The sequence below is a fragment of the Rhodnius prolixus genome, unplaced genomic scaffold (assembly GCF_049639745.1).
Source record: "Rhodnius prolixus isolate KJV_2025 unplaced genomic scaffold, Rpr scaffold_1, whole genome shotgun sequence".
Taxonomy (NCBI): Eukaryota; Metazoa; Arthropoda; class Insecta; order Hemiptera; family Reduviidae; genus Rhodnius; species Rhodnius prolixus.
Window position 1 is genome coordinate 46,068,960 of NW_027411581.1, and position 18,605 is coordinate 46,087,564.

The 18,605-nt window shown below is 31.3% G+C and overlaps 2 protein-coding genes across 7 annotated transcripts; both read right to left on the bottom strand.

Annotated features, from left to right (window-relative positions):
- Window positions 1–713: 713 nt before the first annotated feature.
- Window positions 714–11,812, bottom strand: Prp16 (ATP-dependent RNA helicase l(1)G0007). Of its 3 annotated transcripts, none has more exons than XM_074141266.1 (22): window positions 11,433–11,812; window positions 11,215–11,329; window positions 11,016–11,137; window positions 10,700–10,928; window positions 10,409–10,602; window positions 9,428–9,503; window positions 8,754–8,895; window positions 8,410–8,595; window positions 8,177–8,335; window positions 7,294–7,455; window positions 6,728–6,834; window positions 5,945–6,080; window positions 5,017–5,163; window positions 4,666–4,876; window positions 4,357–4,575; window positions 4,089–4,248; window positions 3,856–4,006; window positions 3,362–3,533; window positions 2,582–2,723; window positions 2,345–2,505; window positions 1,199–1,353; window positions 714–1,123 (listed from the first exon to the last, which is right to left on the bottom strand). In XM_074141266.1, exons 1-22 carry the CDS (start codon window positions 11,578–11,580, stop codon window positions 824–826), a joined length of 3,594 nt encoding a protein of 1,197 aa, XP_073997367.1. In that variant the 5' UTR covers window positions 11,581–11,812; the 3' UTR covers window positions 714–823. The 3 variants fall into 3 exon arrangements, with proteins under 3 accessions (XP_073997367.1, XP_073997357.1, XP_073997348.1); XM_074141256.1 differs by having other exon boundaries at window positions 10,415–10,602; window positions 10,700–10,937; XM_074141247.1 differs by having other exon boundaries at window positions 10,700–10,937.
- Window positions 11,813–12,976: 1,164 nt separating this feature from the next.
- Window positions 12,977–18,600, bottom strand: LOC141460913 (meiotic recombination protein DMC1/LIM15 homolog). Of its 4 annotated transcripts, none has more exons than XM_074141376.1 (8): window positions 18,474–18,600; window positions 17,531–17,665; window positions 17,193–17,422; window positions 16,912–17,079; window positions 16,091–16,256; window positions 15,585–15,767; window positions 14,734–14,843; window positions 12,977–13,161 (listed from the first exon to the last, which is right to left on the bottom strand). In XM_074141376.1, exons 2-8 carry the CDS (start codon window positions 17,630–17,632, stop codon window positions 13,092–13,094), a joined length of 1,029 nt encoding a protein of 342 aa, XP_073997477.1. In that variant the 5' UTR covers window positions 17,633–17,665; window positions 18,474–18,600; the 3' UTR covers window positions 12,977–13,091. The 4 variants fall into 4 exon arrangements, with proteins under 4 accessions (XP_073997477.1, XP_073997486.1, XP_073997467.1 ...); XM_074141385.1 differs by lacking the exon at window positions 18,474–18,600 and adding an exon at window positions 18,270–18,370 and having other exon boundaries at window positions 17,531–17,639; XM_074141366.1 differs by lacking the exon at window positions 18,474–18,600 and adding an exon at window positions 18,270–18,411 and having other exon boundaries at window positions 12,978–13,161.
- Between the last annotated feature and the right edge of the window lie 5 nt (window positions 18,601–18,605).

Genomic DNA, 18,605 nt, shown 5'->3' on the forward strand with positions numbered 1-18,605 from the left:
ACAAGATTTATTATCAAAATATGCTTAACATTTTATATTCTTTAAGTTTTTTAAGTGATTTACAACCAGCCACAATGGTTATAATAAAACAACCTTTTAAAAATAAACACATAACTGTCTTTGGTTTCAAATAGTAAATAAATGCCTTTTTCCATTCAAAGAAATTATGATTTAGATTAGGATGATTCATGTCGGTACTACTTTACTGAAGAAATGGTTAGCAAGATTTTATTGATAATAATTAAGTTTTAGTTTCTTACTCAAACATAATTTTAATTTATTTAGAAACAATTTATAATTTTCTGAACAAAAACTAATAAGTAACTTATATAGGATATATTATAAAAATCTTTAATATAAGTTCTTTTTAATTAATTGAAAATTCATTTACTCAATATGAGTTAGAACTTAAGAGTGAACAAGTTTGAAGCTCACATTTTATTTATTACTGTTTTTACCAAGGCATCGAGAAATTTATGTGTAATATCCGTAAGGTTAATAATCTCAACGTAAAAATTGGGTAATATTTAATAACAAAAAAAAAAAAATTTAGGACGATATTATCTGGTTACTGAATGAGGTTATTTACTGGTAATAGGATTTCAGATACCAACTGTAAAATTGAAAATTTGACAATTTTTAGTTTCAGAAAACAGACAAAAAAGATTTCCCAATAGGAACAATTTTTCATTTAAAAATTTACAATTAATTTCTTTTTCGCAAAAAAAAAAAACTTAAATGGTCTTTGGATTTAGTATTTATCACATTATACTAAAAAAAAAATCCGTTTGTATTAGTTATAGTTAGTACAATCGTAATTTATTCACAGCCCCAATCTAAGAGGAGTTCGATGTGGCGTAGTTGGTCCCCCAGGAGCACCAGGAGTTGCTATTTCCCTTCTTCTGCCAGATCGTGCCTCTTCTAATCTCTGCTTTTCTTCACTTCTGGCTTTCATTTCGGCTTGGGCGGCTCTCATTTCTGCTTCCATTTCTTGTAAATGTTCCAAAGCTTGTCGACGCCGAGCGCTGCTTCCACATCTTCCAGTTTCTTTCACTGAGAAAAACATTGGGCCTAATTCAGCTAACCAGTGCCCATCAACGGCAGTTACACATTGCATGTATTCCTGAAGAATTAAAAAAAAAAATCATATTTTACGTGAACACAAAAAGTATCAAAAAATTATTGTAATAAGATTTACCTTAGCTGTCATAACCAGCTCGTGATAAACCACATAGTCAGGTGTAAATCCCATACCAAAAAGCGCAGAAGTGGGATGAAGATGACAAGGCATCCCTGTCCTACAATGAACATATTCTCCTATTCCCTTTAATCTCGCAGCCTGATGGAAATACGCTGTAAAATTTTTAGTAAGTATTATGACAACTCATTAAATCCTCCTTAGATTCAATTAGAACCGAAAAAAGCATTGAGCCTTTTTGTGTTACTTGACCCAAAAATATTGGGTGAGAGAAAAGTAGATGAGAAGGGGAAGGCGGGCGTATTCGTAGATCTATAGTCCTTGATATCTTAATGGGGGTTACTCGGCTTAAAGAATCAAATAGTGCGTAATGCGTATTGTGAGAAATGGTCATGAAATAACGCCAACTTAATCTTGAGCGCAGCCGAAGAGATTCAGAAGGGATGTTACAAAATGGAGTAGAATAATTAAGGAACTTAGTGGCGCTGAATCGAATTTTCCCGGGGAAATATTTCAAATAATCATTATTGAAATAGTTATTTGCGCTAAGTACACTCGTTTAAAGAAAATGTATAACAGCCGTTTTCCATAAAATCTCAACCAAGTGATACTTACTAACAGAGGTTTTCTTTAAATTTGAAATTTTAGCAACACACTCCTAAAAGTAGGTAACAGGACCGCAAATTACAAAGTTGTGTATCTACTGCGTAATCAATTTAAAAGGAAATCCTATGAGTTGTTCGCGAGAAAAAAAAAAACTAAAAAGTTATGCGAAAGTGGTACTTCAAATTGACCGATCTTGACCAACACTTTATTGTGGCATTTATGTGAAGTATCGAATTTTAAAAGTCAGTTACTTTTGTGTGTGTGTTACGTCAGAAACGCACCCTTACATGAATATTAACTTTATGGATTCGTTTTTGCTTTTGCCAATAGCTGGCATCCAAAAATAACTTACTTTTATGAATTTACGATATGTATTAACTTATAATAAATTAAATTATTACTAATCTATTTTATTCTGGTCAAGAAATTTACTAAACACTTATTCCAAAAAGCTACTTCCGAATAAAAAAAAAAATCTTTGCAACAATCTCTACTAGAGAAAGTGAATAAATTAGTAAACACTTTGGGAAACTTACTAACCGGAACATATGCATTTTCTCACAATATCCCAATCAGTGCCACAAGAAGTTAGTTCCATCTTCTGTTGTTCCAATATATCTTTTAACTGTTGCCGCACTTCTCTTACTTTTCTCATAGCTTTGGCATGGATAAAATGATCATTGCACCACATTGCAGAATATCTATTGATTAAATATTATTGTAATTAAATAAATAACAAAATAAAACAGAAAAACTATTTTTATTTATGAACCTTACTTATTCTGTTTCCATTGGTTATACACATTAAGAAATGTAAGATGATCAGATTCCGGTACCTGAAATTTTTCCCTGACCGCATCTGCTTCATCTTCCCTACCTTTGGGTCGATAGAATATAGAAGGGACTGATAGCATTGATACTACAAACAAATAATTGTTTAAATTTTTATTAATATTTTATAATCAACAAAACAAAGTAGCCAAAAAAAAAGGAAGTAAATAAAAGAATTAAACTGGTAAAAAGCAAATACTAGGCTTTAATACATATTTTCAAATACATTACATATAAATAAAGTTTTGAGGGTCCGGCGATTTTGTTTTTGAAATATTTTGTGCGCCATACATACGTTCAAGGTTATACATCCACAGGACACGTATATACTTGCATTTAATCACCTAAAATATTTTTCTCCATCCCTATGAATGTTGCAAAATGTGTTTTACCGCTTTTAGAAACTTTTTTGAAAATTTGAAGCAATAACAATACAGAGAAAATAACCAGCAAACGGTGTCCAAAATGTTTTTCAATAATCAGATTTTTTCGATCTCCATATTTATATCTATCAAATACTTTCAAAGAAAGACAAAATTCCCAACCTTTATATCTTTGAAAAGCAACATAACGTACGAAGATCGAAAATTTTGAAGAATACTTATGTTTGGTAATACAAAGAGACTGCAACAAGCGATACTCCAACTTTGAAGGTAGACAAAGGCTCCGGGCCTCAGATGCTGTATCTTAAATTGAAAAATCTAAAAAGGTTAAATAAGAAATTACCTATTATTAGAATCTCAGCTGTACAACCCATTTGAGTAGATACTATTAGCATCTGACACTGCGGAGGATCAAGTGGAAACTCAGCCATTTGTCTACCAAGTGGAGTCAGAGAGCCTGTATGATCAAGAGCTCCTAAAATCCATAACTGGTACAGGGAATTCAGAATATTGTCCTACAAAAAAATAAAATAAAATAAATAAAAATAAATAACTTTTACAATTTAGCTGTACTACTTCATTAAAAAAATAAAATCAAAGCCCTGTCATTTTGTTTTTATGATGAATACATGCAAACATTTTATTAACCGTTCTGATCAAATAAATTAAAACATGTACTAGATAAGAGTATGTACAAAATTAGATATGCTAAAGTCAGTATAACCATCAAAAAAGAAGTAGCAATGTCCACTGATGGTTAATACCTTTAGCCTAATTAATATGTAGTATACACACTCAAGGGCCAATCCAAAATAGCTCAATCAAATATGTACTGACCTGCGGCGGAGGATCCATAAAATGAAATTGCAATAGATCTTGTACACCGAGTGATTTTAGCAGTAACACTGTGTTAGCCAAATTTGTCCTTTGTATTTCAGGTACAGTTGATACCAATAATTCATCTTTATATTGTCTCTCAGTATACAGTCTAACAAAAATTTCCAGTCAATAAAATTATGTTATGATTTCGGTAGAATTCATTCCTTATCTGAATATAAAAAATTAATTACCGGTAAGCTTGACCTGGGCCCGTTCTTCCAGCTCTTCCAGATCTCTGATTAGCATTAGCCTGACTTATTGGATAAATTTGCAAAGCATCCATACCAATTCTTGGATTATAAACTTTTAACTTACAATAACCAGAATCAATTACGTACATTATTCCATCAACTACAAAATTTATGTGATTAAAATTTAAAAAAAACAAACAAACTCAGAAATGTGTATACAACAGTTACAATAATAATAATATATTGAAGTCTGAAACTATTTTCTAACCTGTGAGAGATGTTTCTGCAATATTTGTAGCCACAACACACTTTCTCACACCGTCTGGGGAAGCTTGAAATATTTTAGCCTGAAGATCTGAAGGAAGTTGTGAATATATTGGAAGAACTGCCAACAGTGGAGCATTTTCTATTTCGGCTAGTCTTTCGCCCAACACTTCACATGTAACTTCAATGTCTTCTTGACCAGGCATAAAAATTAATATATCACCTGATAAACATATTTCAGAAGGTTACAAAGATGTTCACTTTAAGAAATTCTAAATATCTTTGATGAATGTAAATAAATAAATTAGCTAACCTGAGGTTGGTTGTAAATGTATTTGTAAAGCTTGTTTAACCGCTGAATCAACGTAATCTTCTACAGGATTTTTACTAAAAAAAGTCTCAACCGGGAATGTTCTACCAGGAATAGTGTAAACAGGAACATTTCCAAAGAAAAGAGCAAATTTGGTTGCATCCATTGTGGCAGAAGTAACTATTAATTTAAGATCCTGTCTACGAGCTACAACCTATAAAATTGTTACAATTGTTTCTATATTTGGCATTGCTGTGAATAACGAAGGATTTCTCTTTAACTAAAGTGTTTTGACTGTTTATGTATCTTAATCCCATTCAAGTATGAAGTATCTTGCAACTTTTATTCACTGACCTCTCTTAATAATCCGAATAACACATCAGTATTTAGAGATCTCTCGTGTGCCTCATCCATTATTATTGCTGAATAATTATCTAGATCCGCTTCTCTAAGAGATTCTCTCAGCAAAATTCCGTCAGTCATGTATTTAATAACGGTATTCTGAAATAAAAAGTTATGCTACAATATCTTCTAATCTAAATACTGATATCAAACCTCATCAATGAATAACAAAAAAAATTAAAAATAAATAAATAAAAAAGCTCATTTCTGGTTTAAACATTTCACGAAATATAACAAATATAAATATACTTGCTGAATACCCGAGTTAATAAGTGCATTATTATTATTGTTATTATTTTCTTCTTTACAAAAACTTACATTTTCGGAAAGTTTTTGACGATCAACTCTTACGAAACTTAACGGATAACATACAATATGCCGGGAAATTTTAATGTACCATTCGCATATAACTGAAGTCATAAAGAATATAACGTTTCATTCCATTTTCAAACATTCAACAAACTTTAGCTAGAACGAACGCCAAAAGTACGTCACAAACAGTTGAAAAGAGATGTTACTACTGCAACAATAAAATAGATGAGCTTAAGCCCTTCAAACTCTTGACCACAAAGCAAAGCTAATAACGTGCTTAGCAAGTTTTCAATTTCTCTATCATTTGTGATAACAAATGCGTGAAGTGAAATTAAACAAAAAGAGGGAAACAAAAATTTTAAACTGGATTTGTATTGAAATTAAAAAAAAAAAAGGCAAAATTTAAAATTAAATGTTAGCCAATTATTTTAGTGCTATACGAGTAGGATTTATTGGATTGCGTGGTCTTCTTTATTATATTATCTTATACCAGTAAAGCTATTAGTGAGAGTAAGGATTCGTAGATCAAGTTACCACATTTATATCGCCTTAAAACAAAAAAACTTACCTCCGACGTACAATCCTCGAAACGTATCGCATAACCCACCGTATCGCCTAGGGGAGAGCTCATCTCATCTGACACTCTTTTAGCAACAGACATAGCAGCCACTCTCCTGGGTTGTGTGCAACCAATCATTCCGTACCTAAGAAGAAAATAGACTTTAATGAATACTCAGTTTCAGCAAAATTTTGATGTAAATTCCCACTTTTCAACTCCACTTCTAACCTTTCGTTTTCGATTCATAAACTTGTTACGCAGAATTGTTAAGTTATTTGATATTCTAAGTATTAAGAAACAACAATTTTGTATTGTTTTACATGACGGGGTTCAATTCAAGACTAATATTTTTATAAGAAAGACATTATAATAATAAGTAAAGAAAAGTAAAGTAATCGCCTATTTTTTCAGGCGGGGCTTAACGTCCAACTACCAATTAGGTGTCGTGGACGGAGGCGACTTTATAATAATAATAACGTATAAATGATTTTGGAGTCAACTTCGGAAGTAAAAAAACTTCGTGCCGTGGGCTGCGCATTTTCATTTGACATTATTTATACACGTATTTTCGGTGATGAAAATTAAATATTCTCAAATCCATATAAAAATAATTATTTTTGGGCGCGTCAACAACCAGGCTATGAGCACCGTCAAAGCATGATTAAGTGAAGTTTTGAAGCAGAAACATAATCTAAGTGCAATACTTGTACACAATACTTATTTTGCCGTTCTGTCTAAACGTACCATAAAACAAAGTAGCCATTTTTGTTCTTTTAAACAATCATCACGTACCTGGAGTAACCATCTTCATGAAGATACTGAGTGAGCTGCGTAGTTTTACCAGAACCTGTCTCTCCAACTATGATGACAACGCTATTTTCACGAATAATATTCAGCAACTAGAATTATTTTAAAAAGTTAAAACCCTCTGTTATAAAAATTAAATTAAGTCAATGTAAAGCTAAATTTCCATCATGTAAACGATTTAGTCTGGTGGATATCTATCTATTTTAAGCAAGTGGATGTGTATTTTCAGGAAAGCTATCGTGCTGAACATAACCTATATATTTTTGAAAAGCAAACAGTTGCTTTTATATCAACTACCTCATTAGGACCCATGAGTGTTGCATTACACAAATATAATATTGGGATGTCTATATAAATTAACAAAAAAATGTCTATAATTCGGGTTGTTACACTGGTTTGCCCGCAGAGTGGCGAAACGAAGATAAATTAGTTCAATTTTCCATATTTTATTAAGACAAAAATTAAAAGTTTAAGATAATTGCTGAAAGCGCATAAATTTGTAATAATAAAAATTGTTCATCATTTGTTGGGAATAGTTAAATTGAGTATACCTGTTGTCTAACGGCAAATACTGGCAGATACCTCCTCTGCTCTTGGATACTCTTCTTCTTAGCAAACTCACTAGTAGCTGCAGTTGCATCCTTCATGTGCTCAGCAAACTTTTGTCCTGTCTTGTAGTCAGCATCCTTTTCGGGATCAATCTTATCTTCTTCCTACGAGTGAAGAATTCGGTAAAAAAAACTTCTAAAATAGGTTTAACGAGCACTTATCTATTTATTTATTCAATTAACCCCCTTCATCATCTGGGATCATGGGCACCAGTCTTTTTCAGTGCATCAACGAACAGTGCCCAAAAGGCTTCTAGATTATTTATTTTACAACTTAATGCACTTCAACCTATACGTCATTGGTGCCCAGAGACTTCTCAGAGCTCTGTCGGCTTCGTATTCTCTTGTTAGACATCACTAACAAGAACTCGAATCTGGGAACTCCGTGTGGAAGTCCAATGCACCTTCAACTAATCCGTTCCCTACAATATTGTCTTCCATTGAAAAAAAAAAGTCTACAGAAACACGAAATCATGTTATGGATTTAAGTGAAGAGATAAATGGTGCTTAGCTAATTCGTTATATGTTATAATTGTTAAACGTTTAGGAACAAAAATCGTGGGTTTCGAGAAAATGTCAAAAAACGCAAATCCTTCTACTCAAAAAAGCTTTGGAAATATTCTTTTCAAAGACAAACATAATTTGTAGAATGTGTGCTAGAACATTTTTTCTTCTTTTTTGGCGCTTAAAAATCTGTTTTCCGCTAAAAACTGTAATAGAAAATGTGACATATTTTCACAAGAAACAAGAGAAATAACATAAAGATGTACATCTTTATAATGAAACAATTCTAAGGAAGTATCCTGAATCAATAATCAAAACATACCTTATCCTCTTTTTTAGGCACGCCCATAATATTTCCGATAGCTGTCCCTGCCAATTCCCAATGCTTTTTTTGGGCCTTTTTTCTTTCTTTTTGTTCCCTGTATGCTCTGACTAACGGAGAACCTTTCCTAGATACCAAAGCCATATCTGATGTCGGATCCTGAGTTGATAAATTATTAAATTAAAGTAATTATAGGTAACATGCAAGTTTCTTCAATAGAAATAAATCCTTACTTTTACAGGTATAACTGGTTCAGGCTGCTTTGTAAATACAATACGACCATCCAAGAAAGGTGGCACAATATTGTGCACAAGCAAATGAACCCTGGCTTCATTTTCTTCGTCATAATCTTCATCTACTTCAACATTCTGTACAACTCCACTAGTAAGCATTCTATTACGCTCCCATAACTCATTATCCTGAAACATTCGTAATACAAAATCTTCAAACTATAAAAAAAAGTGTAATTGAACTAGTTGATACGTAGCTGAATTTATTGCCTTATTTTAATATTTTAAGCATGGTAATTCACAAGTTTGGACATAATACAAAAGAATAAATCTCTAGAGAAGAAAACCTTATTAATTTGACGCTGATGGGCAGAAAGTCTCTTATTCCTTGATGTGTTTTCCAGCTGTCTTTCTCTTTTTTTTATGTACTCGGTAGACATTTCACCAAATGGATCACGAGATTCGTCTCTTCCTTCATCTAATCCGTACCTAATAGTAATAATAATTTCAGTTTAAACTAAAATTACATTCTGCAGTACCACTAATCAAACCCTAAATCGCAGATAATAATGCAATAAAACCTTTTACGTTTAAAAAAAAAAGATGGAAATAGCAATTTATTTTATTTAACTAAAATAAAAACAAAATATTTGTAACATGTTATTAATATTGTTACTAAAAAGTATATCCATTAAAATTAATTTATCCTGATAATAATTATATGTGGTATAGGTCGCAATAATTTAATTTGGGATACGCTTAGCCAAACGTGTGGCTGTAATAATAAGAGGTGAAGAGTTTCTTGAAATTAAGAAATCTTTTCTAAAATCTATTTCGCTAGTCTATCCTAATTAATTTAAGAGAATACATTAAGCAAAAAAATCAGGAAAAATGAATAAAAAATTTTGAATATGGGATGATTTTAGGACGAATGGTAATGTGCCTAGGATGCGTAGTAGCGGTAAATAAAAACCATGAGAAAATGTATAGATGATAAATATATATATTAAAAGTTGTTTACCACTCTCTATCTAAACGACGCTGTTCAGCTTCCCAAATTTCTCTGTCCATTTCTGACCCCCATGCCAATTCATCTTCTGCAAAAGTAATGTATCAATAAATTAAATTTAAAAAAGGAGGGTGAAAGCATGAACTAATAAATACTGGCAGAACGAAGCCACAAAAATATAATATCTAATACAAGTTATAAATATTGCTATCGTTGCCAAATATAAAAATATAAAATGAATATTAGAATATTATCTATATTACAGATAGTAAAGTAATTTAATATAGCACCCGTAGTTGTTGTCTGCTTTCGACATTGCTTGTTCAGTGGCTTTTCCTGCGATACTCCCTATATAGATAACTACATATCCAAAAAATTGTATGAATGAACTTAATCCACGACGGTGTTAGTAAGATCTTCTAAAATTGCCTTTCCAGTACATTATAGATAAGTGAATCAAGCCACTGGAAGTACGATTTATAGATCGCCTTTTCGATATTTTTGTAATTTTAATATGAAGTCGCCTAAAGGTTTTATTTGAACTAGCACATGCCGTATGTACGCCTACCACAGGGGTATGAACGTTTTCTGCGAAATATTGATTTTATGAGGAGTTCTTTGGGAGATGATTGATTGGTCATGCTTTTTTCCATTTTATTACTAGTTTCAGGTCTTCAATAACGATTACAGAATCGGTTCAACAAATCAAGTGTTATATCCTATTAAAAATGGAATAAATAAAACCCCTGGACCTACAATCATCAAAAACAAAGTTTTAAACAAACGAATATCAGCAAGGTGTCATCCATCACATACATAAAATCGAATTGAAAACTATGATTGGCGGGGACTAACAAGGGAACTTATGCCATCAATTTTCTACCAAATGAGAGTTTAGCGCAAGTAAACCATCAAAAGTTAATTAACAGGAAGGGGCTTTTCATTCCATTCACCTGAAAATCCGCACCGTTGAAACTATCCTTTAAAACTTACCCTTGCCTGGTAAAGGAGTAGCACCAGTCGCCTTCCTATCGGCGGCCCAACTGTTGAATTTGTAGGTTGGGGTAGGCCTTCTAGATCTTTCTGACCAATTAGCACCTTCTTCTTGGCGACTTTCAGTCTTGGGTGTAGGAAGATCCCAAGAAGATCGAGGTGAAGGCGTAACATCATCTTCATCCCAACCAGATCTTTAAAAGAAGCAAACATAAGGTTCTTAATTTCAAGTAAAGCTTATGGAAAAATATTACACGTAAAAGTAGGCAAAGCTGTGTTTGCACATGTTACCTGGATGGTGTATCCTTTATTCCAAAAAGTGGTGTCTCAGGTTCATCTTTAAATCTAGGAGTTTCAATCCATGATCTCATACTCAATTTCTCACTTCTCTGACTTCTGTCTTCAACTCTCTTATGATCCCTTCTTTCTTTGTGCCGATCTCTTCTTTCATGGCGATCTCTGACCGAACTGTGCCTTCTACGTTCTTTGTCCTTGTCCTTTTCCTTTTCACGTCTTTTGCCTTGAAGCACTCAGAATTTTTACAATAAATGCAAGTGTAAACATAAATGTCAAATAAAGTTTCTTAATCAAACAAAACATTTCATACCGGATGTTTCGATATGAAGACCTCTCATGCGATCTTTACTCCTTTGGGCTATACGATCTCGAGCCTCTCTTGTTACTCCGCCGGTGTGAGTCGGTGTTTCATCGGTTTTTTCACGATAATGTCTAAAATATATTTAAAATTTAAATAAATTACAAAATTTACCACTGTTTTAACTGTTAAAAATAATTTATTTTTTAACCTGTCAGATAACTTTTTTACTTCTGGTTTTTTAAAAACCCCGTCATCACCACCATCACTTTTTGTTTTTTTCGAATCTTTGTCTTCATGAGCATTTCTTTCTTTTCTTCTTAAAGCTAAAAATTTAAAATGAAATTAACGGTAAATGTATTTGTACTCATACCATCACCCTTATTAGGTAAAGTATGATGTGATATTACTTATAAGTAAAGTACACACCAGCAAGTCTATCTAGTCCAAGTAAGGATGGCTTTGGTATTTTGAACTCAAAGTTTCCCTGAGGAACTGGTTTCTTTTTAATTATCAGACCCCCAACTGTCTCTTCTTTTCCTTCTAATCTATAAACACCATCATCTTCCACTTCCATAATTAAATTTCAATTAGTTTCCAAAATGAATGTTACTTTATTTTGTCATTAAAATATGTTAACATCATATGGAGTGTTTTTTCACATTTAAAGGTGACAACAGAAACCTTTCAAGTTACAACGCACCACTACTCACAACCTACAGAGAAAAGAAAAAAAAAAATCATTTAATAACATAGTACTCCACTTAGAAAGAAAACAAACAGTACTCTCTGTAAGCTAACCTTGTATCTTCTTCACTTACTTTTACAGGCCAACAGCAGAGTAGCCAATACTTAATAATTATGTCCTCCAAAATTACTGAAAACGTTATTAATAATGCAATAAATAATATTATGAATCATACATGTCATTATTTATATGCAAATTCTGACTTCTACGATGGTCAAAGTAAATGAATAATTTAATTTATTACAATGACCCCCCTCGCATAAGATGGATGCAATCATTTAAAAATGAAGGATGTCTCCACTTATAAGTTTGAAAAATTTTACCGACCGGCTTAACGACTAATGCAATAGCACTTTGTGTTATGAAGAATTTTGATCCATTGTACTTAGTAATAAAAGTTGAAATTTACGGGATCACTTTTGTTCATTCCGTTCTTCCTTACTTTTTTTTTAAAGAAAATTCTATTTTTGTAAATTTAAAAAAAAATAGAAATTTGATTTCTTTTACGGATGTCCTTCTTCAGCAAGGCATGTTCATGGCAGTCAATAACTACATTATTAAAGTTGTACATTTAGGGAGATATCCTAACGTTGAACAGCACACTACAGCACTTCCTAGTTCTGCTTATTTAAGCCATGATTGAGGCTCATTGGGCCTGCTGATTCTCGTTGAGAAGAGCGTTTCATTGCAATTATAATAGCACAAAAGTTATCATTCATTCCTCGCAATCATACTTAGCTTCGTTTCTATATCTCTGCAGACGATTAGGGAAAAGTCCCTTAAGCGGCTTCTTATAGTTGAAAAATTACTATGAATGAAAATAGAGTATTAATACTGATTCAGAGGAGCTATAGATTTTGATCTGTATTTAAATTTACCTTACCTCTCTCTCTCTCTCATACAAACTAACACACACACGCACACACACCATTAATTATCTAAATTACCCAAATAACAGAATGCTTATTTTTTCAGTCAGGCTTTACGTCCAGCTACCAAATAAGAGTTGTGGATGGAGGTGAATAGCAACATACTTTACTATTAAATTATCATATATTAAATAAAATGCAAGGCCTGGAGACCGGAAATAGAATCCAGGAATCACAATACATCTTACTTCGCCGACCTCGCCTCACTCAATCTCTCTCATAAGTTCTCTCTCACACCCTCTCTCTCTAGATATATATTTCAATATACACAAATTTAGGATAGAAAAAAAAATCTTTCATACAACAAATAAATACAACTACGTTTATAAAATAAAATAAATACATATTTTCTCATGATAATCCATAAAATAATTTCATGATAATTACATTTTTGTAACATTTCAAAACTAGTTAGTCTTTTGCGTCACATATTCCACCGTTAGAAATGGCAAATGTTGCTTCATTTTCTGGCAGATCAGGGCTGAAAAAAATAAGTATTTTAAATCATATACGTTGAATAATTTCGACTGGTAGACAGATTGAATTGTTTAAATTCGAAATAAATTTGTTCATGAATAAAGAAGAGATAATAACTTGAAATAATATTCTTGGTTCCTTCATTTCTCCTCGTAACTTTATTAAAAAATAAATAAATAAAGTAAATTAAAATATACACTGTTTATGTTAGTGCTAATAGTAAGAAAGATTAAAACCATTTTTTTTTTATTTTTAAATAATTACAAATTTAATAACAGGCTTATTCCATTAAGGGAAAAATTAGTGACAATTTCCTCAAAATAATTTTTACATTCACCTTTCTCTTAATCGAAAATATCTGTTTCAAGGCCCTCTAAAAATGTGTATTTAAAAAATATTTGAAAACGAGAAATAGCAGGAAAATTAAACTTCATATTTTGGTTTGCTCTCTCACCACAGGACCCGACTTTAACTAAGGGATTGAAATTCCTTAACATGAATAATTTTATAATTTGAATAGGTTTCCCTATTTGAGTTTTTCTTAAAAATGGCTCCAAAAATTAATTTTAATTTGTATACATTATCCTCATACTGATCTATAACTTTTACTTGTAATTTTTCCAGAATTCGATTAAGAGCTGCTTTTAAAATGGGGTTTGTAGGATTCCTCTTCTAAAGTACTATTTCAAAGTAATTTACGGTTCTGTTCTTACAATTTATAAAAGAGTTATAAATGTTGAGTTGAAGAAGGTTCAACTGGGAATTCCACTACTACTAATCGATTACTTTTTTCTTTGTTGTGATTTTTTTTTTTTGAAAGAGATTAGTTCTTCTTGTGTACATTATATATATTTAGATCAATAACTTTCAATTGAATAATTTTGCTAGTAAAATTAGGTCATTCTGAGGACGCATGAGGTAAATTTCCTGTAAGGTCATTTTGTGTAATGAGCACATTAATTATCAAGATTTGATTAATTTAATGTGATTTAAGGATTAAAGCGATATTTGATGTTCACAACAAATATTTTTATAATTAACAGTCGTTCGACCTAATGAAGTAATCTTCAGGACTACATATTTCTTGTAAGTCTCTCTTCTTCCTTGAAGAAGAAGGAAATTTCCTTTTAATTTTTAAATAAACTGATAATTAATAAACAATAAAAATATTTTGAGGAAATATTATTTATCACTGTAAATAAGAATTATTTTTCTGGTCAAATAAAAGTAATATAATTGTATTTTTTTATTATTATTTTAAATTTAAGCCGCGTCAACATCTGAGTTCATTGGCGCCCGGTGTTTTTTCAGTACACTGCCGGCTTGCGGATAGTGTTCGCTCGTTACAGACAACACTGTATACAATAACCGTACAGTGTAACAAGCTGGTAGGAAGAGAAAATCTAAGGTCCAGCAGCTGGATTCAAATCTGGGATCTCCGCGTTGGAAATCCATTTTGTCGCTAACTATCAAGCCAATCCCTTCCAATAATTCTCGTTTTTTTCAGATTACATGTCTACTTTTTTTTTATGAAATAATTAATATCTTGTCTGTCATTTAATGATTCACCTCATACCTGTCATATATCTTAGCAATTCTTTGCTCTCCGCGACCTTTTCTCAAAGAAATCCTAGTGGTCGAAGCATGCGCAAGAATATGTCCTCCAATTGGTTTCTTAGGATCTGCCTAATTGAAATCATCAAATTATTTTTTTAGAATGAAATAGTTGAACTATGTTCATCACTCAATCAATAATTTATTTAATTAAGGAGTTAATAGTTAATAGAGAGAGATTATGATGCATCCTAAGTTTTAGTAATGAGTGGCTAAAACGTTCAAAGGTAAATATCAAATATAATATACTGAGTTTCACTCACATTATATACATTATTCGAGATCGAAAAATCGAATTTTCCGAGACATATCTGTTAAAATTAAGGAGAGCATTCTTCTCCTTAATTCTGTCCAGTTCCACGGTAGGCGAGCTGTATTGGGTTCCATTCCCGATCTTGTTCTGGGGTTTTATTATTTATAGAAATTGTTATTAAAGTATATTACGTTTGCAATCACCACCGTCTACGAAATCTAATTTGGTAGTTGGACATAAAGCCCACAAGAAAAATAGTCCTTAATTTACTATAATTATTTTCTTCCAGTATCGAATCTCTCCTCATCACCTTCACTTTTATTAATCACGTGATAAATACTTTTATTTGAACTCATCTTCAATTTTAAACTTAGTGAAAAGGGTTTTGCTGAAAGATTACTTAACGAAATAGAAGAAACTGAAACCGATTAGGATAGCAAGAGAAAACCTATATAATCTCGAAAGTGTCTGACACAGCGGAATAAAAGCACTTTTTCAAAAACATGGGATTAAGAAAAGCATTATTATCTCTTAATAGATAGAATTTTAAAACCGTTTACCTGAAAAGTCATACCAGCTCCTGGATCTGAAGTCATTTGATTTGTTATAAATATGGCTACGTTATATTCTTCTGATATTTTTTGAATTCTAGACATCATTTGTCCCAGTTTTTGTTGTCTGTCTGCTAGTTCTCCACGGCCAGAATAGTCCACGCGAAAAAGTGCCATTATTGAGTCGATTATCTGCAGGGTACAAAAGAATATTTAGCTTTGCCCAAAAAGAGATTTCTTCAGTTTGTCAAATTTAATTGTATGGTTAGTTTAATATAACCTTTTATTTGTTTCAGGAAAATGAAACCTAGACTTTCAAGTAAGTAAACACCTAAATCAAAGAGCTCATCAGCGAAAATAAAAAATGAAATGAGGCTTTTTATTCTGAGACATTTTTACAAACATATATCGACGGAATAGCTGTAACCTTAGCATTAAAGAGGATATATTTAATTTCAATTTATTCAAGTGAATATTAAATCTGAAATAAATAAATCAATAAATTTTTAACCAACCAGAAGTTTAAAAATTCCTCCTTCTTCGTGAAACTTGGCCGCTACATAGTCCAAGAGTTCGTACTGTTGTTCAGAAGTATATGCCCTGGCGTAAAGTATGTTATCCAATACAGCATCTTGATCTAGATTGAATCTATCCGCAATTGGTCTCAGACGATCAGGTCGACTGAGTAAATTTTTATGGTTAAGGAAACAAAAATCTTTATGTGAGAATACATTTCAGTCGAATACAATAATGTAACCAGATTATATTTTAGAGGCACGTATTTTGTCAGAAATTGTTTAACTTAGTTATCAACTGCAGTCATTAGAGATCATGCTCCTGGAGTTAATTTTTAAAAATGAATGTGAAGTAATAAACTATTACTAGGGAAAATGTAAACATTTCTTACTTCCGAAAATGATCTTTAGGTCAAATTTTATCAATTGGAAAAGTTACTTTACTGAATAAATGATTCAGATTCCTCGATTTTTTGGGGAAAAAACTCTTTTTACACTTTTTTATTTTATTTTTTAGGTTATTTATGTGAACAAATTTTCTGAGAAGTTGATTTTATGAAGTTTCTGGAAAATGTTTTGCAGGAAATGGCATTTAAATGTTGCAATTTAAACTTCCATCATTGGCTTAACCACTGCCAAACGTCCAACTTATTCATCATTTTAAATATTGCAATTAATAGCTAAGTTAATCAGATTCCTTATCACTAGTATTTATTATTTTAGTCTAGGAGCGACTGAATGTGACCTTTCTAAATGTAATAATTGCAACCAGAGAAGGACGTCGGAGTTTCACCAGGATTTTGTTTTATTATAAAAGATACAATGTGTTTTCTGTATCCAGAAATATGACTTTGCCACCAGTATATCCATTTGCACCTGGAAGTTGAGCGGTGACACACAAAGTGTGTGAGATTTGTGTCTTTCCAGTGCGAAATTCTCCAAAAGCTTCTGTTATTGCCATTGACTCCAGACCTCCGCCCATTAATTTGCTGGATAAGAAAAAAATTAAAAAGATATATATCTACTTCGTATAAAATGTTATAAACATTTATTTTTATTTTTAATACTAGGTATAATATAGTCTGCTCTTAATGAAACTTACTCCAGTTCTTGACTACCAGTACCTATTCGAAAAACATGTTTCCTTTTATCACATACTTGTAGAGCCGTCAAGAAACCAACGCTAGCTATTTTAAGACATGCTTCTTTAATTTTATCAACCTTTGCCTCTGAAAATCCTTTTATGTTACACATTTTTCTTTTAGTCATCATTTGAATACCTTTTATTGTACATATTCCAGAAGATTTTAATTTTTTAATATCTGCAACATTCTGGGATAAACAACAATTTAAAAAAAGTTTATGAAAATCCTACAATAATTAATATTCAATTTTATTTAATTAAATAAATAAATATAAGGAATTTAAAACATTATTTACAATGCCGTGATTCTGGAGAACATCGACATCCTGAAAAAAACTTTCATCAGCATCAACATCATCAATTTCCTCAGTGCCGCTTAAAGCTATTTGCTCATCCATTTTACGTCTTGAATAAAGAAATAGAGTAAAAAGCTGTAAATATTTAACAATAATTTAATCAGACAAACGTAATTGATATTTAAAATTCACGGCTCTGAAACCTGAATAAATCTAAGTTTTGGTCTTTGCAATTTGCTAAAGTAGTGGTATTTTCTATGTTCTTTTACTGCTTCAAGTTGAAGCTTCAATTGGTAACGTGCATAAAAACGGCATCAATTTCTTAAAATATGTATTGTATATGTATTTGAATTTTAATTAGGCATTACATTACGTTGTTCCTTGAAATACCGACTTACTAGAAACCAATCATTTATGAACGAATGTTTAAAAGCAATGTCCCTATCCTTATAAGTAGAAATATTGTAAAAAGAATGCTTGAATAACTTTAAATTTAATTCATTTTCCATGATTAATAAATTTTTATGTTGCTTTTGTATTTGATTTATACGGATTGGTATTTTTTTTGAAGATAACAATTCTGGACGAACGATGGTTAAGCATTACAATAATAAAGCTCTAAAAAAGCCCTATTTATTTAAACCTATTTATTTGGACTCTATTTATTTAAAAATTGTATTTATTTCAAAACGTTGTTTTATTTTTTCTGAACATAAAATTAATTAAAAAAAACACTTACAAATATGATTTACAAATTTTAGAGTTATAACGATTACAAGATTGAAAGTTTTATGTACTTATAGAGTAAAATATTTTGTAAAAACTTAAATTAAGAATCAGGAAGCGGATAAGATTTAGTTCTCCTAGAGATCACCTTCTAAATAAGCGCTTTAGCTAAATTATTTTATAAAAAGATTAAAATAAAAATAAAAAACTATCTTACTAATTTTACTATTAGTTTTCGTACACATCAATTAACTAATACTTCATACAATATTTATGTTTTATATTTATAGTTAAACTCAACTGCACATCCCCACCATTGGATAACAGCAAATGATCGAAAAAAGTGCAT